The sequence below is a fragment of the Macrobrachium nipponense genome, chromosome 21 (genome assembly GCF_015104395.2).
Source record: "Macrobrachium nipponense isolate FS-2020 chromosome 21, ASM1510439v2, whole genome shotgun sequence".
NCBI classification, from domain to species: domain Eukaryota; kingdom Metazoa; phylum Arthropoda; class Malacostraca; order Decapoda; family Palaemonidae; genus Macrobrachium; species Macrobrachium nipponense.
In genome coordinates, this window is record NC_087212.1 from 2,039,145 (window position 1) to 2,051,600 (window position 12,456).

At 41.0% G+C, this 12,456-nt stretch overlaps 2 protein-coding genes across 2 annotated transcripts in view; one reads left to right on the plus strand and one right to left on the minus strand.

Annotated features, from left to right (window-relative positions):
* LOC135197689 (glutamyl-tRNA(Gln) amidotransferase subunit C, mitochondrial-like) overlaps positions 1–12,443 on the minus strand; it is a 62,597-nt gene extending 50,154 nt beyond the window's left edge. The window contains 3 exon segments of the mRNA XM_064224708.1: positions 11,084–11,152; positions 12,356–12,386; positions 12,389–12,443. Of these exon segments, the coding sequence (XP_064080778.1) occupies positions 11,084–11,152; positions 12,356–12,386; positions 12,389–12,443 (155 nt within the window).
* LOC135197692 (ras association domain-containing protein 10-like) overlaps positions 1–12,456 on the plus strand; it is a 708,795-nt gene that overhangs the window by 134,703 nt on the left and 561,636 nt on the right. The gene's annotated exons all lie outside the window — the stretch shown is intronic.

Consider the following 12,456-nt stretch of genomic DNA (forward strand, 5'->3'; position numbering starts at 1 on the left):
GTCTATAGCTAAGTATATATCTGACAGGGAAGTTGAATGTACAAAAATGATATTGTTATGATACATGATATTGTTAGAATACAATAAAGTTTTGTACATACTTACCCGGCAGATATACTTAGCTTATGTCTCTGACGTCCGACAGAAATTCGAATTTCGCGCACACACGCTGCAGGTAGGTCAGGTGATCTACCCCCCTGCCGCTGGGTGGCAGGAATAGGAACCGTTCCCGTTCTAGAACCAGATTTTCTCTTCCACCTGTCTCCTGAGGGGAGCTGGGGTGGGCCATTCATCGTATATATCTGCAGGTAAGTATGTACAAAAACTTTATTGTATTCTAACAATATCATTTTTGTACATGCAACTTCCCCGGCAGATATATACTTAGCTGATTGACACCCTTGGTGGTGGGTAAGAGACAACTATTTACTGAATAGACAGGTAAACAACATACGTTGTAGGTAATAAATAAATAAAACCTTGGTTCCTACTTGTTCAGGCGGAAGATTCCATGGCTAATGCTAGGAATCTGCTTCGCTCAAGAGCCTCAGCGAGGATGTGACCTATGGCTAAGAGTTCTTGGGGGTCTGTCGATGGGGTCTTATCCATTTACTCGACAGAGCCTCTTACATGACAATATGCCTATGCCTAGTGGCATAATTAAGGGAGCACAACACCGATCCCGATCACCTGATCCTAACACGAGGGTTAGTACGTTAACTAAAATTTAACTCACTAGTTAAGGATCAGTATCGGCTCCCTATCCCAGCAATGTATCCGCAGACACGTATCAACCAAGAGAGAAGGATCTCTCGTAGGTTATCTTGACATCCTTCGGATATGGGAAGTCAACACAGAGTTGCATCTCCCGTATGTGACAGCTAATATGTCCTTATGACATATTGTTAAGGAAAGAACAAGAATACAGAAAAGCTCGCACTTCATGCGCTTTTAATTCTCAGCTGTTTGAAGAAATCATCAATGCACTTGTCAAGTGCTTAGGAGATCACATTGTCTCAAAGAAGGCCAGGGCATTATTGATATAGATCTCTTCTGGGTGAAGCCTGGAGCCTGGCTAGCGCCTCGCGCCTGGCCTGGAGCCTTGCGCCTGATGGCGCCTAGAGCCTGGCTGGAGCCTCGCGCCTGGCTGGCGCCTCGCGCCTGGCTGGCGCCTGATTGGCTCCTCCCTCCTGGCTAGCGCCTTCGCGCCTGGCTGGAGCCTTGCGTCTGGCTGGCGCCTTGCGCCTGGAGCTTGGCAGAAGACTTCATGATTACTGTCTATGAGTCTGCATGCCTCAAGAGTTTCAGCGAGGTAGGGACCTATGACTGACAAACCCTTCTGGATCATGTCAATGGGGGCTAGCCCGCTTACACGACAGAGCCTTCTCGGATCGTGCCAATGGGGGCTGACCCACTTACATGGCAGCCCTTACCTGTATCATATCAATGGGGACTAGCCCTCTTACATGACAGAGCTTTAGGTTTCTCTTTACTGGAAGGAGCCTTGCGCCTGGATGGATCCTCAATCCTGACTGGAGCCTAGCCTTGAAGGAGCCTGGCACCTGGATGGCGCCTGGCTGGCTTCTAGAGCCTGGCTGGCTTCTAGAGCCTGGCTGGCTCCTAGAGCCTGGCTGGCTCCTAGAGCCTGGCTTGGCTCCTAGAGCCTGGCTGGCGCCTCGCGCCTGGCTTGGCTCCTCCACACTTGCTGGAGCTTTCGAGCTTTGGAAGAGTCTCTAGGCTGTTTTCCCTGGCGATGTTTTCCCCCCCACCCCACTCGGACACTCTTATATCTGGTCCGATTTGTTCGCCTCTGGCGCATTTGCGCCAGGTTGGAGGCCCGATCCTTCTCAGTATCCGGCCATGACAGCAGAGTTCCTTGGAGCTGCCGCCTCTGGCGTTTTTCGCCTGTATTGGCATTTGGCGCTTGGCTGGCGCTACATTGTCCGAGAGTCCTGAACAAACCACATAGTTTATCATGGGGGGGGGGAGACTGGAGAAGGGTGGAAGAAATTCTTCCCCTTTGAGCTTTTGGCCCCCCCCTGGGCAAGGGGAGGTGATTTTTTAGTCAGCTACACCCAGTAGACGACAGGATATCTAACAATACGAGAGAGAAGAGTCTTCCTCCGAGGAGGATCCTTCGTGAACACTTCTTTTGCTAACGAGATCTCTTCTTACATGTTGATGAGGTTCCTCGTTGCAGAATCTTCCCATATCCTTGCCGAAGGAAGGGAAGGAGTCTGGAAGTCGAAGGAGAGACTGAGCTGAAAGTTTGGGCGGAACCCTGATTTCTAGCTCTTATTGTATTCTTCTGAATACCTTCTGGGAAGCATTTTGAGCCCTCATCGCACCCCGAAGACTCTGTAGGCAAACGTTTAAAACCATCTCTTCTTCTGTAGATGAAAATGTAAGTACCCTGCCTGGGCAACTAAACTTCTATCTGAAAGCGTTGCATCAGGAATAGAGGGATTTAGTTCTTTTGCCAGACATACTATGCTTGGCAAGAACCCATTGCCGAGTCTCCATTGAATCTGATGCGAGATTCCAATGCAACAAAAAATTCACTTGTCTTCTTGGTCGTTTAGGGCTAGAGAAACAAAGAATTCCTTCATAAACTTCCTCAAAGAAGTTTGATGAGGAGCAGTTCCATTTTATCGGAACACGGAATCTGTGGCCACAAAAAAAAATTCCATTCGAAGTACATGATATCCTACTCTTGTCGTATTGCGGTATCGTATAGATCCCGAAGATCTTAATCCTCTGTTATCTCAATAATTCCCCTTGTAGAGACAGAGTATAGCCTTTTACTGCGTTCTTTGATAGCAGATATACATAGGTGATTCTTCCCTCTGAAAGTGAAGAAAAAACCTCGCTATGTGGTTCACAGAGGTATCGGAAGAGGACAGTTTCCTCATTCCATCTAGCACGATCTGCAGCAATTCTATGTCTTAGCCATGACTATTGTCATTTACCTTGAAAAATCCTCTCATTCATGTCCACTTCTGGTCAGTCTGCACGTGGAAAGACTCAGAGTGGAGAGGTCAGGTCTATTTATAATAGATTCTGATAGAATATCCAGATACTCTTGGAAAAGCCTTACGAAACATGCTGTGAGAAGAACGTGACTTCTGTGAATCCAAACCTCTCTAAGGCCAAAATGAGGCATTCATCCTCTCTTCCTTTGACGCCCATTTATCTTAATATCTGTTAAGAATTTATAACTAGGGAAAAACGACTAAAGTTTATTCCCCTTCTTTAAATTAACCCCTTCGCCACTGGCCTGCTGCATTGCTGCTAATGCTTGCATACCGCATGAGACCCCATGTCGACCACGAGTGTCAATCATTACTTGCTCTCACTAAATTTTATGTTATTCATATTTTTCCTTCATATTCATATTTTTCCTTCATATTCTTATGTGAAAACATTGTGTGTATGGATATTCAATGAATATTTTTACCCCATTGTCAAAAAAATTATAAAAAATATAGTAGAAGAATATCGGAAAAAATAGGAATATTTAGTAGAAAAAGTAATTGCAGAAGTAGGAACTGTTATAAAGTAGTAGAAATAGCAGTAAAGTAATAGAAATAAAAGTAGCAGAAAAAAGTAGTAAAGTAGTAGTAAAATAGTAGTAATGGTAATAGCAGTACTAGTTTTCTTACTGAAACAGTTATTCCTAGGTTTCATACAGAAACAGCATATACATCAATGAATGTTTAGGCAGCTGGTAATAATAATAATAAAACAGTAATAATAGTAATAATAATAATAATAATGATAATAAAGCAACAGCATCTCGTGACCAATACGTATATACATATGGGGCAGTTTATTCACTCCCCATTATCATCAGCAAGCTATAAAAAACACATCTCATCACAAGTAACAGGCCTCCATAGAAGTTCTTTCACCTTACGCTTTCCTGTTGAATGAAAGTACTACTCTGCCCGAGCATTCATCCATTCTCACAATTTGTCAATTACATCACCACAAAAAAGGAAAAAAAAGGCATCACGTAAGCAAGTATGAAATCTGGTGTGTAAGCAGGAATCCCATTGCCACCCTCCGTGAATCAGGGGGGGGTGGGTCTGTGCGCAAGTCACAAGATGGATCAGTTATGAACTGCCAGCCTTCATCGACAAGAGGTTCAATGTCTTCCAAACACTCGTTGTCACTGTCAACCTCTAAAAAATTATCACTATAATCATCATCTGATAGATTTGGCAGGTACTCAGACCCTGACTCTGAAACACTATCATCTGACATGATACTGAAAAAAAAAAAAAAAAAAAATAACTGCAATCAAAAGGGAAAAAGATTTGGAATTCAAATCTACGTGGTTTACGGACAAAATCGTAATCATCTTTCTCGGATAATAGCCTGAGGCGCACTGGTATATGTTGGCCAGTACCCCTCCTAATATCCCATATGAAAAATGACGTCACGACGTCCATCGGACGCTCATTGGTTAGAATGAATTGTGGGTGGAGCTTCAGCACCTCTCTCGTACACAATACTGTGTCTGGAAACCATCCAAGCTAAAGAAAACGCTTTGCTTTTCGAGGAGGGATGAAAGACGTACACGCGTACGTCCCGGTCTTTTATTACTGTACCGTAAAAGACGTACATGTGTACGTCCCAGTGCTGAAGGGGTTAAAGATGTCGTATATTGCTACCTCTCTTGGTTCGAGGAAAGGAAGCAGTCTATAGGAAGCCTGTTCGTCTTCTACCTTGCGAAGAGATCTATGAAGACTTTCCGCAGGTTCTCAAAACTCTTTTCAATAAATGTTAGACATACGTTAACAGTTATTATCTTCGATCGAGAAGGTTCTCACGGACATGCAAAATCTTGCATCGAACCTTTAAGGATCGTTACGTTCCGTGTCTGTTCCCAAATAGGTTCTCTTTTGTTAACGCGAACAGGGGCGAAAAAAAAAAAGAGATTCTCGATGCTCTTTGCGATATGAGAGAGTCGTGGAATTGGCCCTTAAGTGATTAAAAAAAAAAAAATCTTTCCATCATTCCTTGTAAAAAGCGACCCCTTTTTTTTTTCCGATTAAATGGGTAACGAAATCAGGAACGAATCTTGCCGTTACCGAGCCTCCGAGAGGCTACTGGTTTGTTTGTTTGTTTGTATGGTGTTTTTACGTGACTTCCGAACCACGCGAGAGTGAACTTCTATCACCAGAAATCCACCTCTCTCACTCCTCAATGGAATGGCCGAGAATCGAACCCTCCGCGACCACCGAGGTGAGAAGCAAACACCAAACCAACCACTACTGGACTCTTAGGTTATAACTCGCTAAAACGAGAAAATATCTTGGATGGTACTTCTGGCGCATTGCGCCAGGCTGGCGCTTCTGGCGCAATTTGCGCCAGGCTGGCGCTTCCTTCTAGTTCTTTTAAGGTATGTGCCAGAACAATCTGTGCCCTTATGGTACCCGACATCCTTCACGTGTTAATTCCGTTCTTAGTATGGAAAAAACTTTTATTATACGTAGTGAAATAGTCCATTCAGGGAAACAACTTCTGCCCACTCAAGAGAATGTTTCCCATCCGACTCACCCATCTTCTCTTGAGCAATATCCGATTCTAAAAAGGTTGTGTGCGTTTCTCGAAAGGATGAGAGAATTATATTATTTCGTGCTCTGCCGTATTAGACTCCTTTATAATACTGTCACAATTGTGGTAAACAGCATTAATCTAGGAAACCTTTGTAAGGATACTAAGGAATTCTGTAGTTAACCTCGGTATGCGCATAAGACTTGACCATACCGTAGTCTTAAAGTGAATTCTCTTCTACTACATTCATCTTCTCACTAAGCATTTACTCTAATAAGCCATGCTTTCGTAAGCATGAGAGCATCATATAATATAGAGTTCCGCTGCGTTAGAATCCTTTAATAATGTTACCTACGGTAAACAGCATTGAAAGGTTGTAATATCTTTCTTATTGAAAGCTTCTTAGCAAAAGGCAGACAATATTTTATTTATGTTTGCTTACTATCCCCTCAATCCGAGGCTAAAACCGCGATTGTAGGGTAGAGACACGGTTAGGTTATTCCATCCCGCAGGAGAGAGACAGTAAACCAACCACTCATGACCGACACCTACATGTTACTGCGTTGGTCTCTAAGGCGCGATAGCAGTCTCCATTAGCCGTCTGGCCTTACTTTCTTCCAGAGTGCCAGCTACTCCATTAAATAAAGGAATCTTATAAAATTATCGAACTTCAGGAAGTTCTTATTAATGCATATTTAAGCGAAACAAGACTTCGATAAATCTAGAAGCTAAGTAGGTGTTGTCTTAACAATCCCTTTAAGCGTAGTCTTCCTAGGAAATTCCTGGAAGGATACTGATAATTGAGTTGCTCTACAAAGAAGTAACTACGGTATGTGTGATTTGCCGTATCGTATTCTCATACAGCAGATACTCAACTACCTTCTTTCCCTGCCGAGGCAGATAAAGGAAAAATTTTTACTGTCTTCGTTCTTTTCGTTAATAGAATGATAGAAAGAGTATATATATCTCCTTAAGGAAGGAAGTTAATCCAGGAACTCTTTAAATCTTCGTGATTTCCCTCATAAATCGCGGAAGAGACAGAATTCCTGTTCGTCTGTAGGGTTTACGGAAGGAAGTAGATATTTCCTATCCGCCATCATACCCAAACGTCGATGAGATTCTTATAAGAAAAACTCCCAAAGCGCTTGCCTCTTCATAACGAGGGAAGAGCATGAATGAAGGAGTGTGTCCGCATTACTCAAAGAGGAGCCTCGCGACTGACCTCTCTCTCTTAAGAAGATTTGGAATATTCTGGCGCCTGGCTCCTTGCGCTAGCGCCTGGATAGTTCCGCGCGCGCCTGGAATGTTCCGCACGCTAGAAAAGAGACTCGCTCCTGGAACGTTCGCTTGTGTGGAATGGTCCCGTGCGCCCTGATAGTTCCGAGCGCCTACTAGACCCCTTTAGAAAGAGCCTCTGCCCCGGAAACGTTCATGGAAGGATCGTTCTGATTGCCACTGTACTATAAGGCTCCTTGCTCTAGCCGTCTGTTTTTCTGTTGCAATTTGCGCCAGGCTGGCGCTTCGTCTCTTTGAAGGCGCCTTGCGCCAAGAAAAAATTTTCTAGAACGCGGCTCGCGCTCAGTTGCTAGAACGCGGCTCGCGTTTGGTTGTAGGAACGCGGCTCGCGCTATTTTTCTGTTTTCTGGAACGCGGCTCGCTGCTGGCTGTTGGAACGTGGCTCACGCTAGCTTGCTAAGAACGCGGCTTCCTAAGTTCCTGGCTGGCTCTTGCTCAGTGTTCTCTTAGTTTTAGCAGAGAACTCGCTAGATCATCAAAAAACATATACATTCTTCGTCTTTTCGGATGTAAGATGAAGAGACGCACTTTTTAAGGAGGTGCCTTTTCAATGGCTATCCTTGGCAGTCTGGGTACGCTCTACAGAACCTGCCGAGGGGACGCCTGACCGGTTGGGGATTCTCTGAAACCCCCTTACGGCTTTCGACATTCCTTCTCCCCTGGGCTTGGGAGCTTGAAAGAGGTCTAGGCCTGGGAGCGAGACAGAGCTGATCAGACGCACCCTCACTGCAAATGGGGAACAACTAGTAATCATTCTTACCTTTCAATAGCTCGCATTTTGAGCCACAATCCTTGTCTTCAAATTGCAATTATGAATTGAAGTTTCTGCGAAGTAAGAAGGTGATGAGGATGCAACACTACTATTACTGTTAATACTCTAATTGCTCGTTAGTACGAGTTTCTAAAAAACATTTAAAAGAAACGTATCTAGTTACATGCTTTACTGACTCCCTAAAGTAGGAAGTCAGTATATTTCCTCAATCAATTCTAACACTTATTACACATATTAATGAATAAATATTAATATTTCCCTTTCTTGCAAACTATGTGAGTGTCTACCGAAAATTTCGGTAGTTACACGTCATATATTCTTCGAAATTTTCGAAGCCAAATTCATTAAAAAGTTAATAAAAGCGTATGCCGAACCAAAGACCCAGTACTTCCCTGCAAAAGACAGCCCAGAAGATCGATGGCGATGAAAAACGAAAATCAAGTCAGGAGGTAGCACAACATATGTTGACACTACCGCACAGATAGAAAAATCTGGTTCTAGAACGGAACGTTCCTATTCCTGGCCACCCAGCGGCAGGGGGGTAGATCACCTGACCTACCTGCAGCGTGTGCCGCGAAATTCGAATTTCTGTCGGACGTCAGAGACATAAGCTAAGTATATATCTGCCGGGGAAGTTGCATGTACAAAAAATAAAGTTTTGTACATACTTACCTGGCAGATATATACGATTAATGGCCCACCCAGCCTCCCCTCAGGAGACAGGTGGAAGAGAAAATCTGATTAGAAAACGGGAATGGTTCCTATTCCTGCCTCCCAGTGGCAGGGCGGTAGATCACCTGACCTACCTGTAGCGTGCCGCGAAATTCGAATTTCTGTCGGGGACGACGGAGTCTATAGCTAAGTATATATCTGCCAGGTAAGTATGTACAAAACTTTATTGTATCATAACAATATCATGTTTCAAAACAGCTGGTTAATACTGGGACTAAAATTCTTATTATATGTAACAGAATGTTACAGAAGAACTGCAGCTGAATAACACATGGTGTGCTCAGCAACAATTTCAAACAGTATTTGGCTTTCCATGAAAATAACCATAATTTAAACATGCTAGCTAACATTAACGAGCACTTTACTTCATACAGTGCTGCTCCAGTGTAAATATTAGGATAAATCACACCATCAGTGGTGTATATACATATTTCAGTAACATACAGTAGCTACTCCTGGAAATGAGTACAGGCAGTCCAAGGGGTTCCGTTCTCGAGATGCGTCGTAAGCCAAAAATCGTTGTAAGCCGGAACATCGTCAAAAATCCTAAGGAAACCTTACTTTTAATGCTTTGGGTGCATTGAAAACTACGTAAACTGCATTCTTATTGCATTTTTCATAAAAAAAACCTTCAAATATTGATTATTTTGCATTTTTGGTGTCATATTTCATCTACCAGATCAGTGTAGTAAGTGGTGTAACCCGGGAAATAATTTCTGATAAATATAATTGAAAAGCGCCTTAACTTTGGAACGTCGTAAGCCGAACCCGTCGCAACACAGGGACTGCCTGTATATATAAACTCTGGCTGCAGAACTTTGGCTAAAGAACAGAATGTGGTTAACTTGTACTGTAGATGCCTCTAGGTCATCCTTTGGTAAAGTGTAAAAGCCAGTAAGTCTTCCTTGCTAGGAAGCAACTCGATTGTCTAATGGAAGACTGGTCAAAGGCTAAGAGACCCCCTCCCCCCGAAAAAAGAAGGGGTCAGTCGTACATTCCCTAGGCAGGCAGAAGAGGATTGTAAATCTTTCTCACCAGAAGCTTCAGTGTCCCCACCCTTTAGCTGACATGATTCTTGTTATAGCTAAAGACAGTGCTTCCACCCAATAAAAGGATGAAACTGGACAGCCCACGGCAATTACTGGTTTTCCGTATACCATAGGGATGGTCATGAGTTCTGTTGACATGGCCAAGTAGCCCTACTTAAGGATGCCTGCATGCCACACATGTGAAGGGGTCTAGATAAGGTCAGTTAAAATACCATATCCCACACAGAAATTTGTCCTAAAATGTCTGTTACCTGGTCAAAATAAAGGACCTTGATTTTTCATTTTATGAATGGATTATGAATATTTCAGTCCATATGTGCCTGCATTAAACTCCTAACTGAAGAATTAACTAAATTCTATAATCTCGTCACAAATTATATAAATGACCCTTAAGAGAAAGTAATGGTCCTATGGAACTTCAAAGTGGTTACTGACCTAAGTGCCTTGGAAGAGAAAGTACAGAAATAATTAATGAACATGGCCAGAGAACTCTAAATTTGCACTAATGCTACTCCTTGTGTTGCCAATATATATTTTACTGGTAAACTACCTGGTAAGTAGAAAAATATCATGTACACATCCAAGATCTAATCAATGGTATCAGATTGATCTCATTTTGATACTGAAAGGAGATTTAAAATGTATTCTCCACACCCATGCATACAATTATATGCCAGTCTGCTGACTGTGTGAGATCTCTGATGTGAAGAACTGCAGTCTGTTTTCATAATACATAATGCATTACTCTCTACTCCTTTGGGTGGAGAAATGATAGAAGCCCTCATTTAGTACAAACAGATAAGTTGTTTTCACCAGTGTCTGTTAGCAACTACCTGAAGAACAGGTAAACAGATTTCGATCAAATTTGGTAATACATTCATTAGGTTAATCTCTCTAGAAGATTAACTCTGCGCTGCGTACCCATTCTTGAGTTGCTCTGCTAAACACACATTATGGATATACAGCAGTTTAAATGTCTCACAGCTGGCCACATATTTCAGTGGCAGTGATAGAGAAAAGCACCAAAAGAATTACTGTCAGGACACCAATAATTTAATTTCTGCTTTTAAGTATCTTAAGATACTTTACAGGTAATGTTTTAAAGTCAGGACGGCCTGTGTTGTTACTTGCAATATAGATTAAAAACATATCCTTTGGCTCAACTTTTGAGACCCAACATATATAAATCAATGGTGTTGCGGAAACTAATTTGTAATAAAGAATTGGAAAGTGAGAAGGGTAATGTAAAATAATTTCCCTGGTCTGTATGAACATAAATTTCCTAAAACAAAACTGTTTTCATAAATAAAAACTATTTCCCCTTAACCTAGTTATTACCTCGTCTTCCCAACCCCACCAATAAATGGATGGAGAGGCTGATTCAAAGCATATTACATAAGGCTTAGTGTGTCATGGCTTAAAGTCTTCACATTTGTACATATTTAGAACAATGACTAAATATATTTAAATATTTTTATTTCAATGCTTGTGCCTGCAAACAAGCCTAAGTATACAAATTCCTACTGCATGGTAGGTTTTTATTACCAATGAATTTTTGTTTCACATTTCCTTTGCTTTTTGTGAAAGTAGGAATGTTAACAACTCTTTCTCTATAGTTTCTTTGGTTGTTGAACAGAAGAAAAACTTACATCTAGTTTTGATTGATCCTTACCTGTCTTCAAGAACAGAATACATTGGTTCTACATCTTCTGTGTCAACCTGAGCTAGCTGATCTGCAAAGCTGTAAAAAGAAGATCCAGCAAGTATCAGAAGAATACTAAAATACGTATATGGTAAACTCCAAATTTTCCACTGTAAATAAATGTAAAAAGTTTGCTTGGCATGATGCACTATAAAAAATAAAAATACAGGGAGCTTATAACAAAGAAAGATAAAACTCTTCGACTTCCAGCTCTTCACACACAGTTCTAGTTTATCAATCACCTGAGACAAATCTTCAGCATCAATGTAACAATGTTTTAATGAAATTATTTACCTATTTTCACAAGAAAACAACCTACTTGTTTGGATTACTAAAATCTAAAATGTCAAACTTGGAACATTTATGCTCGACAATCTAGCAATTCACATAGGGCTACAGCGTGGCACACAAATTCCTCACTGGTGCTAATTCACATAATATATCCTTTAACCTTTGCCTAGCATTTTCTCATTAGTAAAAAAATCTAAAATTCAAACAAACAATCCACAAGGTCATCAACTAACAAAATTTGAAATAGTCGTGAAACTTTCTCTGTTCAAACATATTATTCAAAGAAAGTGTTTCCCTGCACCATTTTTCTAAATACAGTGCAGTGTAAAGAACAAAGCTGTGTACTTATACTACATAAATTGCAATTTTGACTCTTAGGTCAAAATCCAATTTTAAACGGATGAAAAATCTTTTCTTTGCATTATCCTTTTCCTTGCATTAACAATAATTTACCAGGTGCGCATTTGCTAGATTACCAAGAAATAACTTCACATTGTTATTTATTTATTTATTTATTTTTTTTTCAAAACTTGAATGAACAGTAAAGGTGTGATATGTAAAAAGTAAACATTTCATTTAGAGGCATTAGTTTGGCTGTGAGTATGGAGACCCAAAGAAGTACCACTTACTATAGGCCTTATATGGCACACTAAAAATGGCTCAAAAGGCAATTTGTATTGCCGTTGCACCCCTCAAACATTCACAACCAACAATTTAATTAAAACCAGTCATACAAAAGCACAATTATCCAGTTTTATAGCATCATAAATTACCTAAAATTCTATAAGCTAACCTTATTTTGCAAGTTTATATTATATTAAACAATTGTCAATTACCATGACATTTGGTCAGTACATTTTATGCTATATATTTTACTATGTTTGCACTGTAACAATCTCTATGAGCTAATAAAACAAGGATAAATAAAATAAAATACATAATTTTACTCACCTTATGGCAGCCTGTAATCTTGTTAGGCCTCCTTATTAGCAAAGTCTACAAGAGAAAGTTTTTTTTCAAGATGCTGAACTAAATCCATATCGAATAGTTAC